The sequence below is a fragment of the Sorex fumeus genome, unplaced genomic scaffold (assembly GCF_029834395.1).
Source record: "Sorex fumeus unplaced genomic scaffold, SorFum_2.1 ptg000232l, whole genome shotgun sequence".
Classification (NCBI taxonomy): Eukaryota; Metazoa; Chordata; class Mammalia; order Eulipotyphla; family Soricidae; genus Sorex; species Sorex fumeus.
This window is the reverse complement of record NW_026606289.1, coordinates 677,035-700,192: the sequence shown is the minus strand read 5'-3', so window position 1 is coordinate 700,192 and position 23,158 is coordinate 677,035. Positions and strand designations below refer to the sequence as shown.

General features: G+C 57.9%; 1 protein-coding gene across 4 annotated transcripts; it reads right to left on the bottom strand.

Moving 5' to 3' along the window:
* Nucleotides 1-39: 39 nt before the first annotated feature.
* On the bottom strand, nt 40-22,801 carry PDZD4 (PDZ domain containing 4). Of its 4 annotated transcripts, none has more exons than XM_056108684.1 (8): nt 22,366-22,801; nt 4,458-4,711; nt 3,554-3,644; nt 3,028-3,126; nt 2,654-2,716; nt 2,442-2,543; nt 2,092-2,202; nt 40-2,007 (listed from the first exon to the last, which is right to left on the bottom strand). In XM_056108684.1, exons 1-8 carry the CDS (start codon nt 22,423-22,425, stop codon nt 466-468), a joined length of 2,322 nt encoding a protein of 773 aa, XP_055964659.1. In that variant the 5' UTR covers nt 22,426-22,801; the 3' UTR covers nt 40-465. The 4 variants fall into 4 exon arrangements, with proteins under 4 accessions (XP_055964659.1, XP_055964658.1, XP_055964660.1 ...); XM_056108683.1 differs by having other exon boundaries at nt 3,554-3,752; nt 4,476-4,711; XM_056108685.1 differs by having other exon boundaries at nt 4,476-4,711.
* Between the last annotated feature and the right edge of the window lie 357 nt (nt 22,802-23,158).

The following is a 23,158-nucleotide window of genomic DNA, read 5'->3' as shown; positions in this document are numbered from 1 at the left end:
CCCCCCTCCCTCCCCAGGCCCCTCCTCCCCCCTCCCCCCTCTCCCCGGCCATCACTGGGGGCTCCACCTTGGGTCAGGCTGCCAGCCCCAGGCAGGGCCACAAAACAAAAACAAGGGTTGGCAAGCACAGAAAGGGAGAAAAATTCCACAAAAATCAGGGTTCCTCTGTCTACAAATCACAGGCTCCGGCAGCGGTGAGGCTATGTGGCCCATTGGCCCCAGATGTCCTCTTGTGCTTCAGACAGTCCTCTGCAGCCTCTCCCCTGGCTCCAGGCCCTGGGCATGTGCTTGTGCGCGCAGCCGGAGGGGTGCCTCTAAGCTGACTAGCCAAGTGCTCACAGCGCCAATGGCAGGAGAAAGGTCCTTTTGGAGGACCTCTTGGGCCACCAGTCCTGCGCGCACACAGCCGCTGGATTCTACGGGGCACAGGGCAGGCGGACGGTCCGGCAGCTCCCCGCGGACACCTCATACAGTGGTGACGGACAGCAGCGGGTTGTATACCCGCTTGCCGTCGGCCGAGCGCGTGCCGTGAGCCAGCATCTCCTGGATGGTGATCCAGTTGTCCAGAATCTTCTTGTTCCGCTTCTTCATGGTCTTGCGGTGGCTGAGCGCGATGATGTTGAGCTCGGCCCGGCTGTCCCCGCTCTGCTGCTCGCGCAGGCACTCGAGGCGGCTCTGCATCATGAACTCGCGCCGCTTCCGCTGCTCGCGGGCGCGGATCAGGTGCTGCTTGCGCTCCTCCTTGCTCCAGTAGCGGCCCATCTTCATCTCGCTCACGGCGTCGTCGTCCGTGGTCATGCCGCTGCGCTCCTCGCGGATCTTCAGCGCGCGCGCCTTCAGCAGCCGGTCGCGCACGGGCCGTTTGGCCACGTAGCGGGTGCCGTCGCTGCGCACCTTCACCTTCCACTCCATGCGGGGCGCCTCGGGGGCTGCAGCGGCTGCGCCCCCGACCCGGGCGCCACTGGCCAAGCCCAGGGGCCCGGGGCCCAGCTCCTCCAGGCCGCGTGGCGGGGCCAGCTGCACACAGCTGTGGTAGTGCTCGCTCTCCGCGCCCCGGTGGCGCCGGGACAGGTAAGGGCTGCCTTCGGGGCCCACGCGCTCGAGGGTTCCCCCTGCCTTGGGGCTGCGGGGCATGCGCTCCTCCGAGTGCTGTCTCCGGCCCTCGGGATCGCGGGAGAGGGAGCGGAACTTGGCCGGGCTCCCGGGCGCCGCCTTGGCGTGAGTGGCGCCGGCAGGGCCGCAGGGGGTCCGGTTCAAGTTGGAGTTGCCGGTGGCCGCCCCCCGGCGCAGGGGGCTGTCGGGCAGGGGCTCGGCCAGCAGCGGGGTGCTGCGGCAGCTCTCGCCCGTGTTGTAGGCGCTGGTGCTGTCCTTGTCGGACTTCTCAGGCAGCTCGGAGATGTCAGGCAGCTCGTGCTTCTTGGGCTCGCTGGCCGCCAGCTCATACAGGCTCTCCTCGTCGCGCAGCCACGCCTTCATGCAGCGCTCGCGGAGCTGCTGCATCTTCTGCGCGCGCAGGATGTTGCGGCACTTGAACTCCAGGTGCCGCAGCTCCTCCTCCAGCATGGCCATCTCGTGGCCCAGGCTCTCGTTGCGGTTCACGTCCAGGGCGCTGTGGCCGCCCGCGGCACGCGGGAACAGGAGCCCCAGCGGGTTGCCGTTCTCCAGGTGGCACTTGATCTCCAGCAGCTCCCGGTAGCGCTCGGACTCCTCGTCTGTGAGGCCCGGCACGTCCCCCACACCCAGCCCCGCGCCCTCGGCCAGCAGGGAGTCCATGCTGAAGTGGAAGTCGCGGCTCTGCAGTGGCGGCGCCTCCCCCTGCGGACCGAACTTGCGCAGGGTCCCGGGGGTGTTGGTGGTGCTGGGCGGCTCGTCGCCCAGCAGGTCGTGCTCCGAGCTCTCCTCGTTGCGCGTGCTCTCGTCGGTCCGGCCCACGCCACTGTCCAGCTCCTGGCTGTTGCTCAGGCCCGAGCCCGCCTCGGGGGCCCCTTTCTCCTCCTTGTTTCCAGGCTGCGACAGACAGTTGCCACCTCAGTCCCCCTGCTTCTCCAGGCCTCCCGCCACCCCACGGCACCTGCGCCCCTCCTGTCTCACCTGCTGGCCCAGGGGGGATTTCAGCTTCCGCACACGCAGGTCCGCCTCATTCTCCGAGCCAAAGTCATCCAGAAAGTCATCCCGGTCACTGTCCTTCCAACGCTTGGCCAGCTGCACACACAAGGCGGGGGGGGGGGAGGGAACCCCAGCCTGAAGGGCCTGCCCTGCCTCTCCCTGTGGCCTGCTCTCAGGGAGGTGACCTGCTCAGAGGGGTGACCCCAGCCCACTCAGCCACCGGAGGCCAGGGAACCTGCCCACCCTTCGCCATGGCCAGTGGGTGGACCCAAGTCCTGATAGGCGCCCTCACAGCCTGAGGGCAGAGGGCTCAGGGCACCGTACAGGGCACACACCTGGCTCTCGGGTCGGGCCACCAGCAGGGAGATGTTGGTATTCTCTTCCTGGCTCAGAATGGCCACTGCCTCTTCCCGGTTCTGGACGTCCACACCATTAATCTGTGGGACAAGCAACAGGGAAGTGGGTTCAGGGCACTGACGCGGGAAGCGCTGGAGCAGGAGCAGCTCAGGAGAGATGTGGAGGGGGCCTCGCACGCCTACTCACTCACCTGGACTATGCGGTCCCCCTCGCGGATCCTGCCATCTTTGGCTGCAATGCTGTTGGGGTTCACCTGCAAGGAAGGGCAGCTTCACTAAGGGATCCCAGAAGTACACTGTGGGCCAGTCCCCAGAACCAGCTGCCAACGTGCTTTCCCCGCCCCCAAAGCCATCCACCCCCTCCAGAAGCCAGGAAGCCTCATCTTCTGCAGGTCCGAGGGCAGACAGGCAGTAGCAGGGATGGTCCCTGCTGGACGGGGGCACTGGTCCCAAATGATGAGAGAGGGAACCAGGCAAGGACCCATTTCAGTCTTCCCTGCTGCCCCCCAAGCCACAGTCCCACAGAAGTCCAGGCCCCCCGTCTGACGTCAGTCCCGCCTCCTACCTCTCCGACGTAGATGCCCAGGTCCTCCTCGTCGTCCGTGCGGTAGCAGACCATGAGGCCCAGCTTGTCCCGGTGGCTGGCTTTATAGAGCTCCACCTCCTGCGCACGGCAGCCAAGCCCGGGGACAGAGGCACAGGAGGCCCCCAGTGAGCCAGGCCATGACAGGGAGGCAGCCAGCCCGGCCCGAGACCTCCCCTGCCCACACCCTGCCCACAGCTGGTGCCAGCCCCGGCTTTCTCTTACCATCCCCACCGGCGCCCGTGGGATGCAGTGTCCCTACCAGGAAGTGCCCGAGACGCACACAAGACACATGGGTCGCACAGGACACACATGCATGGGACACAGACTCCCCAACACACGCTCCCCACCCGCCCGAACTCCACCTGTGTTGGTGGAGAACTGGAGTCGGGGCCACACGTTGGTGCAGAGCGCAGGCCTGGTCACCCCGTGGCCGCAGGCGACAGGCCCCAGCAAGGCAGCTGAGAGCCAGGCCCAGCCCCAGCTCTGTCCTGGCCACCTGGCTCACCTCATACTCCAGCTCGTCCAAACGGTCTGCCTCCTGCGGGCCGCCCTCCATGAAATCCGCTGGGTCATAATACTCATGGCTGATGGGGGGGCTGCCCAGGAGAAGGGGGATCAGCAGGCCGTTTCCTCTCCTGGCCTCGCCCCAGCTTCCAGGCTGGCTGGACCCAGTACACTCAGCAGGGAGCCATTCTCGGGCTGGCCTGGGTGCAGGCACCAGGCTCCTTGGCACTACATGCAGCTTGTCCAGAGCACCAACCCCTCCCAACTCCGGGTGCCCATGCATGCAACGCCCCCAGGAGTTACCCAGGCCCTGAGGGTGGCCGGGGAACGCTGGATGCCCCACTCTACCTCCAGGGGGGCCCTCCTTGCCCGAGGCTAAGCTTGGCCGCTGGCGGAGGAGGGTGTACCAGCCCGTGTCCCTGCAGCCCAGCTGGGACGACCGGAAAGAGCCGGCGCTCACGGAGCGCGGAGCCCAGAGCCCAGAGCCTGGAGCCACGGGGCCGGCCGAGAAAGAAAGAAGTCGCAGAGATGGAGACAGGGAGGGGGCAGACAGGGTGCAAGAAGGCGCAAGTGAGATGCTGGGGAGGCAGAGACGATGGGGCGGCAGAGGACAGGATGGATGAGGAGGAGCTGAGGCCCGGCCTCCCAGCAGCGCAGACAGGACGGGGCGGCCGCCCTCAGCCTGGGGGTAGAGACGCGGGCAGGCTGCAGGTCCAACGGCCCAGCCCCATCCAAGGCTAGAGGCCCAGAGCCCACGGAGCCCCTGGGTGCCAGGCAGCTCTGGAGGTCAAGAAGCCTGCTGCCCGCCCTGGAGGGCAGCCAGCCGGGCCCTGCCTTGCCTCTGGGGGTGCAGGAGGCCAGCCCTCTCAGAGGCAGGGCCCGGGGCCCTCCTGAGGGCGACTCACAGCTCAGAGAGGACGTACGGCTCCAGGATGACTGCGGGTGGGGTGGGTGGGCGCAGCTGGCCCAGCGCCATGATGTGCTCGAAGGTGACATCGGTCTGAGTGCCACTGTCCACCAGCTGCAGGTCATGGCAGGAGCCAGCCCCCCGGAGGCGGGGGCTGCGTCTCAGCACCTGGATCACCAGGGGCTCCTTGGAGGAGCGCAGGGCCTCCAGGGTTTGCTCCTGAGACAGCCGGGAGAGCTCCTTCCCGTTCACCTGCAGAGACACGGCCGTGAGACCCTGCGCCCCAGGCGGTGCCACCGAGGAATCTGCAGCCCACACACAACCTGGCCTGAGCTCCAGGCTGGCCCCCTGGTGGCCTTGCCCCCGAACACTGGCAGAGCTCTGCGTCGCGCTGGGGCCACGTCTGGGCTCGCCCAGCAGACAGAGCCCGGAAAGGGAAGATGCAGCCGACAGGCCCATCCTCCAGGGCACCCAGCAACCCGATCTACAAGGAAGACTCGAGGGGGTGCCAAAGGAGGGGTCCCTGGTGCGGCGACCTCAAATTCTGACCCTCAACGAGCCTCTTGGCAGCTGAGAAAGCCCAGGTTCAGCAAGACAAAGGGCACAGGCCAGAGAGGGCGGCGGGACAGAAGGGCAGCCTGGCGGGACAGCAGCTGGGGCTCCAGCGTGTGTGAGGCCAGCAAGCGCCGTGACTGGAAAATCCTCACTGGTGGACAGGTGAGTGGAGAAGGGCAGGGTGAGCAGCCCATCTCGGTCCAGGTTCTGGTGTCTGCTGACAGATCACACCTACAAGCAGGTCTGCGGCAAAGGGTCTCCAGCACCTGCAGCCAGGTGCCTGTATGCACCACGGCTGAGGGCTACAGCCTCCTGTGAGCACAACTCCAAGATGTGCAAGCAGTACTGCAGAAATTGGAGTCCCTTCCTGGCAAGCGCCACAGCCTAAGGATGGCCCCAACCTGACGCACGGTCTCTGGGGGCCCTCACGAGGGTCTACGCCCCCTCGTCATCACCGCAACAACACAAGAAGCTGGTTGGAAGGTGCAGTGGGGAGAAGTGCCCTGTGGGGAGTGTTGGATAACAATGGTTTGTCCTTTCTCTTTGCCGAAGGGAGCTTAGGGTTACTGAGTAATGCCCACCGCAGTGCTCCCAAAGCACTCCCATTCCTGTTTATCTTTAATGGCTCTTCGGTGCTCAGCTTCCCCTCTCTGTTGATCCCTATCTCCCCAAATCAGACCCTTTGACTTATGAGGTCAGATTCTTCTGAGGACTCAGGATTTTGTATATGCAAGTGAAATGTTGCTTTTCTCTCTCCCTTATGTCCTTTGCATAGTTCCCTTTAGAGCAATGTCCTTTTTGTATAGACGCAGGAAGACAGTCAATGCTACGCTTTCATAACCTGGGAGTTAATTGACTCCGAACAATATTTACTCCTGTGCATCTGTCATATTTTCTTGACTGAAGACTCAGTTGCCCTTAGTTCCTAACACCCCAAAAGATGGTTCCTGATGAGGGATTGGATGGACCCAGGGCAAGCCGTAAGCTACCCTAGCATCAAAAAGAGACAAGGTGTCAGTAGATACACGGGACAGATAGATTGCTCCATAGCTGGAAGCCTGCCTCATGAGCAAAGGGGAGAAGGCAGCTGGAACAGAGAAGGGATTGCTAAGAAAAAGATGGCTGGAGAAACTGGTCGGCATGGGAGATGTATGCAGAAAGTAGATAAAGGACCAAACATGATAGCCTCTCAGGATCTGTACTGCAAACCATAATGCCCAAAAGTAGAGAGAGATTATGGAGAATCATGTCTGCCATGGAGGCAGAGGGAGGGTGGGAAAGGGGGGTATACCAGGGATATTGGTGGTGGGGAATGTGCACTGATGGAGGGATGGGCGTTTGATCCTTGTGTGATCGTAACCCAAACGTGACAGCTTATAACTATCTCACGGTGATTCAATAGATTTAATAAGGAAAAAAAAGAGATAAGGTGTGAGCTACCCTGGCATCAAAAAGGGACAGGCCAAGCACAATAAAACTTATAACTAATGGGGCTGGAGAGATAGCACAGCGGGTAGGGCATTTGCCTTGCACGCGGCTGACCCGGGTTCGATTCCCAGCATCCCATATGGTTCCCTGAGCACCGCCAGGAGTAACTCCTGAGTGCAGAGCCAGGAGTAACCCCTGTGCATCTCCAGGTGTGACCCAAAAAGCAAAAAAAAAAAATAAAACCACTTATAACTAAGAGCACAGTCACAGACAAACTGTCATGGCCCAACAAGAAGTAACTGGATAAGGACCCTGCTGGGGTTAGGAAGGACTAATCTGGCCTGAGGACTGTAGTCTGGGATCTATAATGAGATGTCCCCAGGAGAGCCACCCTTTAAGCTTAAGATATCTCTTACTGTGTTCATACAAAAAGACTAGAAAGATTATTAAGAGGTAAATGTAAGATAACTGTTTAAATGGATAATGGCCAAGGAAAGGGGAAAGTACTAAGCCTTAGATAGAATCCCACCCTTGGGCGTATCTCCTAGAAGGATGAGATTTTGTCCTAGAAGAAGCCTCCCCTGAGGGAAGGGCTTTCATATGTTGATTGTGCTGCCACACCTAAGGGTAATTGCTACCCTTCAGGATTTCTCCATAACTAATGCTGTGAGACTGTAAAGAGGACCAGCGGGAGACTGGTGTGGGGGACAGTGTGAGTCTGGAATGTGGACAATGTGTATAAATGGCAACTGATTACCAACCAGCCTGGCCCCCACTTCCTCCTTCGGTCGCCCATCACTGTCAGCCAGCCAGGGTGGGGAGGCGGCTCTTGGCCATCAAATGCACACGTCGAGCACCTCCAGAGGGCCCAGGGGTGGGGGCAGACACAAGCCCCACTCTGTTTGCTGAGCTATCTCCTGCTCACTGTCGGGAGGACTGGCCAGCCCCTGGAGGCTCCGGGAAGAGACGGACTCAGGCCAGCCAAGTGTGGCCGGGACAGTCTGGCTCAGCCAGTCCTGGAGCCTCATCACCCAACCAGCCCTGTCCTGCTCCTTGGTTATATCCTCAGGGACGATAATTTCCATCTCCCGATGCTCAGAAATGACAGTTTTGAATTCGTCTTGTCCAGTTAGAATGGAAATGCGGAGAAGAGAGAAAACCAGGACCAGCACTGACCAAAAGGAAACTTCCGGGGCTGAGGTAATAGCACACGAGGCTGGATTCCTGACACTGCCTGGTCGCCCAGCACCACCAGGAATGCCTCCCTGCAGTTTCCCCCCAGAAAACCACAGGGAAGAAAACAAAACTCACTCTTGCTCACAAGGCCTGAGAGGTGTGACTGTGTTGGCAATTGCCCTTACCCTCCTGCCAAGCCCATTACAGGCTCTGCATAGCATTTGCACCCTTCTGGCCACCCCCCCGAAAGTGTCCTGTTAGATCTCATCAAAAAGGCTGCAGACGACCCAACTGTGTATGCTCTATACCACCTACGTTTGACATGCATCCCTATGTAATCTAGAACTGGAACATTAGAAAACATTCTAGAAGTGTATCAGAGCACGGAGGAGGAGCCCGGAACACCAAGTGTCAGTGTCACAGACGGTCAGTGTTCAGTGTGAGGCCTTCGGGCTGCGGTTCCTGGTGGGGAGCAGAGGGCTGGGGGCGGATAGCAGAAGATCAACTCAGTTTGGGGCCAAGAAAATGTGCACTTCATGGGGCCGTGTGACATAGTATGACAATACACAGGGAAGGGTGCTTGTCCTGCACAGGGACGACTCGGGTTCCATCCCTGGCACCCCATATGGTTCCCTGAGCACCGCACAGAGTCAGGAGTACTGGGTGTGTCCTCCCAAAGAGGGCAAGAACTTCTGGGAGCTCCTGGCTTCCTAGCGTGTGCCACACTCCTGTCAGCCATGCTCCCGTTCCTTCTTTGTAGCCTTTCTGTCTGTCACTGACAGTCGCTGACTGCTTAGGAAAGCGACAAAGCCCCACACCTGGCTTCTGGTCTCAGAATATCTGCCAGCTCTTTTGAGCAGCTCCAGTCAATGGTTTCCTTAACAACCTCAGGATCTGTGTGTGCGCGCGTGCGTGCACACTCCCCTAAACTCCTGGGGCAGCGCGACAAGTGCGCAGTGGGACGCTCAGGTGACACTGAGGAATGCAGGGATGTCTTTCTCCCCGGATTCGTTACCCAGCAGCAGCGTTGCTATGGAAACCGGGCCCAGGCAGTGGGAGGGGAGTGTGAGGAGGCTGGGATGTCAAGAGGGGGATGGGCGCACAGCCTCAGCCCCTCAGCAGGGGCCATCAGCGTGATGCTTGTGACAGTCGGGCCGCCTGGCCCTCTGCCGCCCGGCGCCATGCAATGCAGAGGCCGGTGCGCAGGTTTGGAGTGCCTTGACCGCAGCCCCCACCTCATCAGTGGGGGGGGTGGTGTGGGGGTGGGAGGCAGACGAGTCCTGCAAAGCAGAAACAAGCCCCCTGGAGCAAGAGCACCTCCAAGATGGGCAATATGGGGCAAAGAGCCAAGACCACCAGGCTCTGGTTGTGATGCCACGTTTTGATGGCAGCTGTCCTTGGCAAGGGAAGACTCTGGCAGTGCCACCGCGTCTTGGACCCAACCTGACGGCGACACCCCCGGGGCTCTCAGGACCAACCTAAAAGGACCCCAGCAGGCAGCCCTACAATGCATCTCTCATCACCTTTTTCCTGTTTCCCATTCTTTCCACTCAGCAAGAAGCCAACAGAAAGGCTGCGTCACCAGGTCGGTCACCAGGGGGCAGCACTGAGATTATGCCCTCGCGCTGGCTGGACCGTTTCCAGAATCTTTCAAAATGGAGGGGCCACCAGGGAGGGCCGCCAGCTGGACAGCCTGTGGCCACTCTGTGGGACATGACTGGGTAATGCCGCGACTGTCTAGATGCAATGGAGACGGTTTCAGTATTAATCGGGCCACAGAGCAGTAATGACATGGCTTACCAATGGCAACTGTCAGGGCTAGGCGCCAAGTGCAGAGAGGGCAGCGAGGTCATGCCAGGGCCAGCTGGGGGATGCACGATGACATGACCCCTGTGGACTCTGGCTCTGGGCTGCGCAGTGTCAAAGGTGGCCCAACCGTCTGCCCTGCGCACAGCTTTCCTCCCCTTCTCGAAGCTCATGTAGCCCAGGGGCTGGGGCTCACCACCCTGCTGTCCTGCAGGGCCTGGCAAACAGTGTGGGCATTGCTCCCAGCCTCCGTGAAGCTGCCGGGCCGCCCCTGATCACCATCCTAGAAACCCTGTTCCGAGCTGACCTGACAGTGGCCTCCTTGGGACAGCACACACAGGCCTCTGCTTGCCATGGGGGCTGGAATGATGTGTGTCCATTGCACAGATGCCACTTCAGAAAAGAAGGCACCACTCCCCATGCCCCTCGGCTCACTGTGAGCCCTTTCTTGGGGTCCCAAGAACCCTTGGCACCAAAGACCCATATTTGGGCTTCCAGGCTTTGTGGAGAAGCAGAAGAGCATTGTCACAATAAAACATGCTTGTCATTGATCAGTGACACCTGGCACCATGGCAAGTACAAGGTCCTGAGCTTCAGCCCCAGTGTCACCCAAGCCCTGACATGATCCTGACCATCCCAAGTTCCATCCCAAGTTCTGCAGTCCCCAATAAGGGAGAAAAAACATTCATCCTAGGGTCCAGGGAGATAGTACAGTGGGGAAGGTGTTTGCCTTGCACAAGGACAACGCGGGTTCGATCCTGAGTATCTCACATGGTCCCTTGAGCACCACCAGGAGTGAGCCATGGGCATTGTGGGTGTAGCCCAAGCCTCGCCCTCAAAAAATATTCATCGAACCCTTTGACTAACTCATTTTGCTCGCAGTAGCTGTTAACACAGCGAGTGACCAAGTACATGGCCAGGCCACTCAGAGCAGCGTGGCTCATGCGCCCAGTGTCCTTCAGTCATTGCCTCTGTCCAGTTCTGGAATACCCACCCTGACCATCCCCCCCCTTGCCCAATCCTCACCAGTCTCTGGCTGTGAATATTGGATCATAGCAGATGCATGCCATATCCGTCCTCTTCCCTTTCATGGCTGAATACTATTTCAGTGTGTTCTGGAATGTTCCATTGCATGGAGACCACATCATGTGTCTACTCATGATTTACTTGTGACTGTTAAGAATCATGCCCCTCAGGCCCCATTTCCTCAGACACTCTTTACACATTCACATGCCAGCTTGGCTGTCCCACCAGAAATGGGGATCAGCGGCACAAGAGTCGAGGTGCTAATATCCAGTCACTGTCCCTACCCAGCCCATTTCTAATTTTGTAATTGAATCACCGTGAGAACAGCCACAAAGCCTTTCAGTTTAAGTCTCAGTAATTCATACAATGATCAAGCACCCATCCCTTCACCAGTGCACATTTTCCACCACCAAGAATTCCAGTATACCCCTCTCCCACCCCTCCCCTGCCTGTGTGGCAGATTTCCACTTTACTCTCTTTCTCTACACTGATCACATTGAATATTACGACAAAAGACCCACCATTATTATTTGGAATTTCCCCCCAAAATCAGACCTACCAAAAAGACAGCATTAGATCATTTGTTTTCTGTTGCTGATTATGAAGACCATATGATGTTCTGCGGCCACTATCGTGGCCACGCAATTTTGGATTTCTGATATTTTAGTAATAAGTCTGGAGGGATTACTGACAAAAGCCGCTGGGTTCTGAGATTGGTTTGTGTGCCTCTGGGATCATGGTCATTCAGGAGCCGGAGGAGGCATTCGTGGGTGGCAACTCAGGGCCTCATCAGGGCGGGGAGCAGGGCCGGTTCCACCCCCATCCCATGAGGCCCCGCGTGCCTTGTCACTGCAGTCTCATACCTGGCTGTCCGTTAGGCTCTGAAAGATGGTGGCCATAATGCCACCGCCACCAGGGGGGAAAGGTGGAGGGAGGGACAAACACACTTCCCCTCCCGGGGCATCATGGCACTGTAGTTTATTGCACAGTCCAGATGCATTTCTGTTGGGCATTATATTTTGCTCAAATTTTCCCACCACCATTCAAGCCTGCTTTCCAGGGACAGAAAGCTAGATCATTTACTTTCCATCGCTCACTTTGTTTACATGGCCGTGCGGTTCAGAAGCATAGTCCTGGTGCCCACATACCGGAGCATGCTTGTAGAAGCTCATGGTTGCCGGGATTCCATCTGGAGAAGGCAGGGAGACTGCAACTGCCCCATCTGGGACCTCTCAGTGATATCAGCTCAGTATGGCCAGTCCATTTCTAAGGCCCAATGACAATCACCCTGAACTACAGCAATGATAGTAGTCATCGTGCTGGTGCCAGGGAGCCAAGAATGGGAGGGATTCAGGAAGCAGAGACTGGCTAATCCGAACTTGACAGAACATAGCCATCTTGTTCTTTGGGTCGGGCGCTCAGAGGTCCTTCTTGAGGATGCTTGGGGACCCATGTGATACTGGGGATCAAACCCAGGCCGTTTGACATATCTGTTCAGCCCCTGGAAAGCATTAAATTGTCTTGCATGCAGCTTATCCTGGTTCAGTCCCTGGCCCTTCCTATGGTCCCCTAAGCAGCACTGGAACTGATTCCTGAGCACAGAAACAGAAGTCCTGAGCACCTCTGGGTGTGGCCCTCAAACAAGCAAAAACCATTAAAATTTTTTTTTGTTTGTTACACCCGGTGGTGCTCAGAAGTTCCTCCTGGCTCTGTGCTCATGAATCACTGCTGGTGGGCTCAAAGGACCATATAGGATGCTGGGCATCGAACACGGGTTGGCTACATGGAAGGCCAACACCCTCCCTATTACACGATTGTTCTGGCCCCACAAAAAACATTTGAAAATATTCCAAAAAACAACAGAGCTCGAGGACATACTTTGCATGCAGGAGGCCTGGGTTCCATCCTGAACGCACTAAGGTCCCCGTAGCAATGCCAGGAGTTACCCCTGAGTACTGAGTCCAAAATCAAAACAAAAGAAAAGACTTGTGGGCTGGAGATGAAACTCAAGGCAGGGGCCCTGAGCCACACACACAGGGGCGGCACTGGACTAGTCTCAAGATGCAACAATGCAGTGATCTGAGAGCCTTGCTGTGTAGGGGTGTCGAACTGCCTTCCCCATCTGTGTCTAGCAGGGGCCAGACCTGGGGCCAATGGTGAGTGACAGACAGCTCAAGGCCGCTGAGTGATTCCCTCCCAATTCTTCCTGCATTTCCTGGGAGTGACTTCTACAGCCTGGGTGTGGCCCAAGTGTTTGCTCTGGGCGCCAGGGCTTGGTGGCTACTGTCAGTGTGACCCTCTGCACCTGTCATCAGCTGACAGTGGCAGCACGTAGAATGGAGCTGGAAGGGAGTGGAGGTGCCATTGGGATGGGCTGCACAGGCCACAGCTCCTCCCAGGTCACAAATGTGCCTTAGTGGACTGCTGGGACCAAGTGCTGGGAACTGAGTGCTTAGACTCAGTGCTGGGGGAGCAAGTGCTAGAACCTAGTGTTGGGACATGAATGTGTTGAGACTGAGTGCTGGGATTAAGTGCTGGGAACCAAGCACTTAGATCAAGTGCTGGAAATTAAGTGATGGGGATTGAGTGCTGGGGGCTGAGTGCCAGGAACATGTGTTAGGGACTGAGCGAGCACTGTTGCTGAGTGCCAGGACCGAATGTTGGGGACCAAATGCTCGGAATGAATTCTGGAACCCAGTGCTGAGACCAAGTGCTGTGGACAATGCTGGGGGATGAGTGCTAGGACCTAGTGCTGAGACCTAGTGCTGGGGTTTGAGTGCTGGAACCAAGTATTGGGACCTGAGTACTGGGGTCGAGTACTGGGACTGAGTGCTGGAGACCAAGTGCTGAGACTCAATGCTGGGGACTGAGTGCTTTGTTTCTTTCAGGGGGGCCACACCTGGCTGTGCTCAAGGATCACTCCTGGGACAATCTGGGGTGCTGGGGATCAAACCTGGGTCAGCTAAGTGCAAGTGCAAGTACCAAGTGCTGGGACCGAGTGCTGAGGACTCACGTGTAAGGGATTGAGTGGTGCTCACTACTCAGGACACGTGTGCACAGGGAGCTAACCCTGAATGGCCAGGGACCAAAGACCAGCAGCCCAGGCGGGGACAAGGACAGGGAGAGGTGAACACAGCATGGCACAGGAGAAGGTGCCTCTGTCGACCACCAGCAGAGGCAGGTGAGGGCAAATAGAAGTGCGCACCCCCCAGTCTGCAGGCTCCAGGGCGGAGCTGGGGGATTCCCACATACTCATGGGAACAGGAAGGAGGATCCTCCCAGTCGGCAGTGCCAAGGGGAACCCAGACCCTAAGTGCTATGGGCAGAATTAGAGGTTACTGATGAAATGCGGGGACACCCGGGACTGGGGCATGTCTGTTTGTGGCATCACGTTCCCTTGTCGAGGTGCTGGAATGTTTGCAAACCAGAGTGCAGGAATGGTTGCATGGCACAGAATGTCAGGAATGGGTCTGCTGCCGTCGTGTGTTTCCCCACAATAAACAAAACTGCCACCCACAGCCAGAGACCCTCCGGGCCTTCTAGAAAGTGAGGACACAATTGTGAGCCACTCCCCTGAAACAACAGAATGAGGGCACCTGGGCCCGGGGTTAAGTAGTCCCAGCACATGCTAAGGACCTGAAGCTCCCGGTAGGGCGCACATGCCCAGGGCCCAACTACCTACTTGTGTCTCAAACTCAGGCCACCAACCCAAGTGACCTGCAAGTACTGTCACTGATCTCAATCAGCAGTTTGATTCCCAGGAGCACATGAACCCTAGCACTTCAGGGCTACCAAACGGAGAGTAGCTCTAAGCATCCCTGGGTGTGCCCCTACGGAGTCCCACTGAGAGCTGGAGCGTGGACGGACAGGGGCATGAAATGCAGGGGCCTCAGTGCACGGGCTCTGTCTTGGGGGTCTCTTGAAGACAGAGGCTAGGGAAGATAGGGGTTTGCAGGAGAGAGCTGGGGGCCTTGAAATGACAATGGAGTGTAGAGGGGTGCGGGGACGCTCAACAGGCACCAGGGATGGGCAGAGGCCATGGCCCCCAGCTAGGGGTGGTCTGTGGGGAGTGCGGGGAAGGCTGGAGGCAGGCCAGCAGGCTGATGGGGAGGCGTGCTCTTTCCTCACTGGAATCTACCCTGAGCCCTCTCCAGCGGTACCTGAAGGCCCTCTATTTGGTTTCCAGCGTCTGAATCCATTCCAGGTCAAGTGTTGCATCTGTGTTAGGTCTTCAGCTCCCTTTCATCTAGAACATTCTGTCTCAGCATTCATTGCCTTGGTAAGGCCAGGGCAGATGCCTGGCACAAAGTCCAGAGACCCAGGGTCCCGTGAGACTCCCCTCAGACCCTGCCCCACCACCCCCTCATGAAGAGCCCGCAGACCGTCTACTCTTGGAGAACTCATGCACTGTGATCACGGGGCCAAGCCCGGGGCTGCTAGATCTCCTCCACTTGTAAAACTGCAGTTTCCCCTCCTGACACAAGAAATCAAGGGGAAACGCCTTGAGATCCAGTTCTTTTTTTTTTTAACTTTTAAGATTTATTTAAATTTTTTTAAATTGAGTCACCAGGAGATAGCCCATTACAAAGCTGTTCATGATCGGGTTTCAGTCATACAGTGTTCCCACAGCCATCCATCCATCAGGGGACACTTCCCAGCACCAACGTCCCCAGTTTCCCTCCTGCCACCCCCAACTCACTCCCCTCTCTCTTTCTCCCTCCCTTTCTCCCTCTCCTCCCTCCCCCCTCATTTTCTCCTTTTGAACACTGTGGTTTGCAATACAGATACTGAAAGGTTATCATGCATATCCCTTTACCTACTTGCAATACTCAATTCTTATCCAGCATGGTCATTTCCAGCTATTATTGTCATACTGGTTCCTTCTCTGTCCTACCTATCCTCCGCCCCCATCCCCAGTTTTGCAATGGCTAAGGTGCTTTATTTGCACTTGCACAGCCTGGGTTCGATTCCCAGAACCCTATATGGTCCTCCGAGCCTGCCAGGAGTGACCCCTGAGTGTATAGCCAGGATTAAGTCCTGAGCATCGCCATGTGGGCCCAACAAAGAAACAAAAATGCAACTTTTCAAACACCTTGTTGCCCAGCAGCCCTCTGTTTGGCTGTGCCTGTGCTGTGTGGAATTCCAGCAGGGTCTCGGCACAAGCCCCGGCAGACAGTGGCCAGTCCAGGCACTCACTGCACCTCCTTGTCCACAGCTGGGAGTCAGAGGAGTAGCTGGGCAACAATGTTTCTGTCAGTGCAGCTGTTGGTGATGGCAAAGGAGACTGCAATAGAAATGGCCCCCGGCTTCCTCTGTAAAAATCTCCCTTCCTAAGTGGACATGATCTTGGCTTCTCCTCCCGGAGTCCAAGCTCCTCCCGGAGCCTTGGGCTAAGGCTCTGCATGGTGAGCTCTGCAGCCTCAGAAGCCCACTGGGGGCTCCCGAAAATTACAAATGACCTTTTCAGAGTGTGCTCCAAGGCCCAGCAGGCAGAGAAAGGTCCAATCTCGGGCCCCAGGAGCTGCACACACACACACCCTGTGCCCTGTGCTTGAATAAAGGCTTGGGTGGGGGGGTGTTGGCACTGGCCCACAGCGCCCCTGGCGGAACCTGGAGGGCTGGCACACAAGTGAGCAGGGCACAGCGCCCCGCAGCCTCTCCAGGGCCTGCTGCCTTTCTAGGAGCTCTGGCTTTGCTGGTGCCTCCAAAAATCCTGCCTCGGCGGGAAAGGGGAGGAAGACCCTGATTCCTGATGCTGCGGCGATCGCTGCTCATGGACGCCCACCTCCCATCTGGCAGACCCGGCAGACCTGAAAATGCCATTCCTGAGGCTGTGCTGTGTCCTGAGCAGGCTGGGGAAAGGGGTACAGCAAGTGGGGTAGGAAAATCACCTGCAGCGTGTGGGGGCTGGGTGGGGGTGGGCTCTGCAAGAAGGTGCGAGTGGACAGGGGTAGGGCAGGGGCTTGAAGAAGAGCAGAGGCTGCACAGGCCCAATCGGGACAGGGCATGGGCTAAGGTGCCAGGCTCCTTCCTGGAGTTTAGTCACTGAGGTACCTCTAGGTGCTTAGCCCCCACACGAGGAGCTGAGAGCAGGGAGATAGGGCGGCAGGGGGAGGAAAAAGGTGAAGAGGTGATGTGAAGGGAGCAGGGAGCCGCGGAGGACCCCTGGGCCCCGCCAGGTGCTTTGTGCCTCCCCCTGGTCCGTTTCTAAGGGAGCTCACATAACCCCATTCTTAGGGTCATCTGCAAGTTTTCCAAGCTTACTCCCAGCCCCACCACCACACATACTTGGTTAACTGGGTGCTAGACACAGTCAGAGTTCTGTCAGGCTGCATCAAAAGAGGTTGAGAGAGACTAGATCAATAGAATCCACATCCAAATGGTGTGACGGTCTCCACTGGCCCAGAAAGCAGTGGCCTGTTATGCTAAACTGGCAGCACGTCATGCTAACCCAGCAGCCATTCATGCAAAAGCCAGCAGCCTGTCATGTTAAACCCAGCAGCACTTCATGCTAAAGCCAGCAACCCATCATGCTAAAATCCCCACAGTCCTTTATGCGAACACCCCCACAGTCCTTCATGCTAAAACCCACTCTGGGGCTGGAGGTACAGTGGGTAGACACTTGCCTTGCATGCAGTTGGCCTAGATTCTAGCCCACCAGGGGTGATTTTTGAGTGCAGAGCCAGGAGTAACCCCTGAGCACCACCGGGTATGGCCTCCAAGCCAAAATATATAAGTAAACCCATTCCCTGGGAATAGAAGGGGCCTTTCTCTGCCTGACAAAGGGCACATGTGAAAAAGCTGCTAACTTCCTACAGGATGAAGGGTGGAAGGTCTTTTCCAAGAAAACCAACCAGACCTACTGTCTGCTCTCCTCACTCCTAATTAATGGACTAGAGGTGCTAGCCAGAGCAATGAGGCAAGAAAAAGAAATGAGATACTACAATTAGAAAGTAAAACTATCTCAATTTGCCCAGTAACCCAATCTGTTATGGAGGAAATCCTGAATGTGTGACTAAAAACCCAATGGAACAAGCAAGTTTTATACAACAGCAGGATACAGAATCAACATACAAAGGTAAGTCAAATTTCTATACAGTGACAATGAAAAGACAAGAAGGAAAGGAGAACGGGCCAGTCTGAACAGCATCCTAAAACAGAAACCACTCAGCATAACCTTACCTGAACAAAGTGGAAAGAAACGAAAGGCCCACATAGAAAGACAGTTCTTGTTTACCTGTAATAATGGCCCAAATGGACTAGGGATTCAGTGCAATTACTATAAAATGCCAGCTGGCTTCTTTCGGTAATTGACAAGCAGATCATAAAATTCACAGAGAAACTCAAGGAGTCCAGAATAGCGAACATGATCTCTGTGGGTTTTCTTTTTCATTTTTGTTGTTCTGGGTCACATCTGGTGATGCTCAGGGGTTCCTCCTGGCCCTGCACTCAGGAATCACTCCCGCAGCACTCAGGGGACCCAATAGGATGCCAGAGACTGAATCTGGTTTGGCCCTGTGCACGGCAAACCCCCCTACTCACTGTCCTATCGCTCTGCCACTCCAGCCCCAATCCCAGAGGTCTTGACACTGAGTTCAAAATGGTTTTCTGACCAAGACTGAGTGCAAAGTTGAAGGACTCGTGCTTGCTGGTTTCAAAATGTACCATAAAGCTACAGTCAAAGCAGCCTGCTCCTGGCATAAAGAAAAACATTTTCCCAGAAAAGATATGCAAATGACAATAAGCACATGAAAAGGTACTCAACAGCATTTAGCTACTAGGAAATGCAAATCAATAGCACAAGGAGACAGGAGAGGAGGCAGGCTTTAATCAGAAGCGAGTGCTGGGGAGGGTCCGGCGGAGGGCCCAGTACTGAGAAGGACCCTCTTACCTTTCAGATGGGGGCGAAATGCTGCATCCCCGATGGAAATCAATCCAGGCAGCTCATCAAGAAATGACACAAGCAAACACCAGATGATGCAGAAATCCATTTTGTGATATACACCCAAAGGAAGTGAAGACAGGGATTCCGGGGGAGATCAGGTCTGAACACTGCTGTCCATAGCACCTTTGCTGACAAGCCAATGGTGCATGCAACCTGATGGATGAGGGCAGAAAGGAAATGCGCTTGGGCCACTAAAGGAAGAAAAGGAAACGCAGCCCCAATCCATGCTAGAGGCTGGATGGCCCTTCGAAGCAGGACAATCAATGACAGAGCCAGACACACAGGCCTGGACGGTTCCATTTATATGAACTGCCTGTGCACCATGTCAGGCTCACTGAGCTGCAGCACCTGCCTGAGGTGTACATAGCCCAGGGTCCACCCCAGCATTGCATGGTCCCCTGTAGGATGACATTGGTTTTTCCCTTCTCCCTTGCCGCGGGGAGCTTAGGCTTATTGGTTACACCCATCACAGTGCTCCCGAGGCACTCCCATTCCTGTGTTTATCTTTAACCTCTTCTCTGTGCTCTGCTTCCCCTAAAATCACCATGATCCCCAAATCAGACCCTTATAAAGTCAGATTCTTCAGAGATCTCTGGATTTGTTTTGTAAGTGAAATATTGCTCTTCTCTTTCCCATATGTCCTTTGCATAGTTTACTTCAGAGCAATGTCCTTTCTGTAGAGACACAGGAAGACAGTCAATGCTATGCTTTCGTAACTTGGGAGTTAACTGACTTCGAACAATTTTACTCCTGGGCATCTGTTATATTTATTCGACTTAAGCCTCAGTTGCCCTTAGCTCCTAGCACCCCAAAAGCAGGGTCCCGACGAAGGGACTGGATGGACCCAGGACAAGTGGTAAGCTACCCTGGCATGGAAATGGGACAGGCCAAATACCATAAAACTTATAATAAGAGCATGGTCGTGGACAAATTCTGTCATGACCCAAAGAGAAGTGACTGGACAAGAACCCTCCCAGGGTTAAGAAGGACCAATCTGGCCTGAGAAATATAGTCTGGGATCTATAGTGAGATGTCCCCAGGAGAGATACATTATAAGTTTAATGTATCTCTTACTATGTCCATACAAAATGACTCGAAAGATTATTAAGAAGTAAATAAATTGAAGATGATTTTTTATGGACTAAGGAAAGGAGAAGTATGTCCTTAGATGAAAACACGCCCTTGAGTGGATCTCCTGGCAGGAGGAGATCTTGTCTTGGAGGAGCTTCCCCAGAAGGAAGGGGCGGGCTTTACATCTGTTGGTTGTGCTATCTGACCAAGGGGTAATTGCTACCCAAACTTTGGAGGGTGAGGACTAGACTAAGGCTGCGAGACTGAGCAGGGAGAGCAGCCTGGGGCATACGAGAAGGAATGAGGGCCAGTGTGAGACTGGACTGGGCACTTAGTGAGACTGGAACAGGTGCATGGGGAGAATGGAAGAAATGGCGACTGTTCCCTCCATGCGTCTGCTGGTGGCGGCTGAAGGCTGGGGTGGGCAAGAGACAGAAGAGTGTGTACCTACTTCTTTTGTGATTACATAGCCCCCGAGCATCAGCCAGTGTATCTGGAACAGGCAAACCCATGAAAAGCATTGAGTAGATTAGCGCAAAGGGCTGGCACCTGCGGGGACCGGATAGGTGATTGCTAGTGAGTACAGGGTTTCTGTTCACTTACAAGGGCTGGGTCACCCCAGGAATGACTCAATCACCTTAGTCCAGTCCTACGTCTCCAGTTCCCCTGGCTTCTTTTAAAAGTGAGGAAATGTGCTGGAATTAGATAGTGGTGAGGAATGCACAACTCTTGGAATAGTCTAGAAATCACTGAATTAATTCGACCCTCCACAAAGGTATGTGAATTTTATCATCTTGCTAAAGCTTAAGGTGGCTTTAATTTCAGGGTTTTCGAGTTTCTGGGGAAAAGGCTGTGAACACCAGGCTAGCACAGATCCAAAGGTCCCCTGCTACGTGGCAGTCACATGTCCAGTGCACTGTCTCAAGGGTCCCTCCCTCTAGTGACAGTCTCTAGCCAAGGGCAGCTGTGGGTGCTTCTGAGAGCCACATGCCCCGGAAGGTGGACAGGTGGGGGACAAGCTGACCAGCACTCTGGTGAATGTGTCCTTTTCATCCAAACAAAGGCATGGGTCAGGTGACATCAGGTATGACAGGAGGCTTCTGGGAAAGTTAACATAACACTAATTCTTTCATTTTCTCCACCCTAAATCTTAAAGGCAGGCTCTTATTTTCTGGAGGGGCGGTGGTAGTAGGCCAGAGTCATTGGTGATCAGGGCTTAGTCCTGGCTCTGAGCTCCAGAATCACTCATGGCACTGTGAGTGTGTGTGTGTGTGTGGGGGGGGGCTACGCAGCATCAGGGATGGTACCAGTCGGCCACATGCAAGGTAAGTGTCTTCCCTCTGGAATGTCCAACCCAGCACTATTTTCTTGGGAAAGTGCAGGCATGGGGGCAGAGCAACCGTACAGCAGGCAGGGAGTTTGCCTTGCATGCAGCTGACTTGGGCCTGCCAGGAGCGATCCCAGAATACAGAGCCAGGAATAAGCTCTAAGCACCGTGGGTGTGGCCCAAAACCCCAAAAATAAAACAAAATCTTTTTTAAAAGACAAGGAGCCAAGCGCAGGCTCGAAGGCCAGGCGAGGGAGGCTTCAGAGTCGCTTCCCTATGGCCATGGGAACCCCGCGCACTGCCGGCAGCCCTGTGAAAGTCGGGAGTAGCCTCCAGCTCGAGGTGCTCAAGGTCTACACTAACTTCTGCAGGAGCTTTCAAGGAGAGCCACGGCCTCGGTGTGGTCAGCGCGGCGGCAGCCCAGGTCAGGAAGGAGGCTCCAGAACATTCCTGCCCAGGGGGCCTCAAGCCCGCTCCAGCGGGGAGCCCCGTCACTTACACTTGGAGCCGAGGGGGCTCCACCATGAAACGGTCCACACCCATTTCGGGCTGCCCCCAGGAGTGACCAGGAGCCTGCATGGCAGCCGCCAGTGGCAAAGGAAGTGAGGCTGAGAGGCACCGCTGCCCCGGGCTGGGACTGCCATGAGCTCACTCCCCAAGCAGACACCACTGAGACCCGGGGGCAGCATCTCCAAGTGGCCGGTGAGGCCAGAGGTGGCATGCGCGAGGTGAGGGGGCAGAAGGCAGGCAGCGGGGCAGCCGCAGGCAGGGGCGGCCAGTAGGTTGGGCCCAGGCTCACCTGGGACTGCTGGGCCATCCTTGCCCTCATGCTCCGGGCCCACACCTCCGGGTCTGCACTTGCTCCCCAGTCCGGCCCGAGGTGCGAGGAGCTGAAGGGCCTACCTGTCTGCGCCCCTTCTCACCTGGTTCCTGACTCCCTCGGGCCATCATCACCCCCCTCCTCATGGCGCTGAGGTGGGGGGTCCCCGTTTCTTCAGACAGAACGCACACAGAACGCACAAACGCGCGGGCGCACACGCAGACGGGGCACAGGCACGCACTCACGAAGTCACGGCACGCACAAGAAGGCAGCCCCTGGGGCGCGGGGACCCCGAGCGCGGCCGGGACGCCGGCTCGCTCCCTCCGCGTGGTGGCCGGGCCGATCCACGCCCCCCCGCTGCTGGGGCACTCGAGGGCTGCTGCGGTAGCCCAGGTCTGGGGGCCGGGTCGAGGGGGGATGTTGACCGCCCGGGCCGCTCGCTCGTGGCCGGGGGCGGCCAGTTGCCTCTCCCTCGCTGGCTCGAGCGCGCGAGAGCGTGGGAGCACCGGGCCCGCAGCCGGAGCCCTGGGGCCGGCGTGCCTGCCGCGGGCCGGGCCCAACTTCCCGGGCTCTGCTCCTCACCCCCACCCCACGCACCTGCCCCCTCCGGGACGGGTCCCCGCGGAGCTCCGCGCCCCCCGGCCCCGGAGCGGAGGGCGAGGACGGCGCCCTACCTCCGGCGCCGCGAGCCGGCCAGGCCGCTCCCCCTCGTGGCCAGGCGGCGCCCACGCCCCCCGCGCCGCGCGCCCTACCTGCAGCATCACTTTGTACTGCTCCTCCGGTTTCTGGACCACGCACATATTACATCCCATGGTGCTGGCGGGCGAGCGAAGGAGGCACGCGCGGGAAACGCCTTTCACTGGCCGCCGCGCGGGACCCGGGGTCCCGGGCCCGGGCCGGGGGCCATCGCCGAGCGCGCGGGGCGGGGGAGGGGCGGCCGCACGCCCCTCGGGGTCACTGGGCACTGGCGGCGGCCAGGCGCGGGCATGCTCCCTCGCACCCGGCCAGGAGAGAAAGGCGGCGGGGGAGGGGCGGGCGCGCCGGGCGTTGCTGGGCTACGGCCCCCCACGAGGCGCGGGGGCGCGCCGGGACGCCGGGGGCCGTCAGGGGCCGGGGGCTGCGCGCCTCCCCGCCCGCGGGGCCCGCCGCTGCCGCTGCCGCCTCCGGCTCCCGCCCATGGCCGCCGGCCCCGGGGGCCCGGCCCTCGCGCTCGGCGCAGCGGCCCGGCCGGCCGACGGGGGGCGGCGGCGTGGCGGGGCCCCCGCCCGCGCTCCCGGCGCTCCCGGCGCTCCCGCGGCCGCTCTCCGGCCCGTGGCCGGCCCGGCGTCTCCCGCTCCCTCCCGCCCGCCCGGGACGACCGACGGGCACGCGCGTGCGCCCGCGGCGGCGGCGGGGGAGGGGCGCGGGGACGGGGCGCACGCGCGCGGGGGAGAGGCGGGGAGGGGCGGGCGGCGCGGGAGCCGGCGCGGGAGGCCGCGAGCGGGGACCCGGCGAGGGCGGGGCGGAGCGGGGCGGGGGGCGGGGCGCCCGCCCGACGTGGGGTCC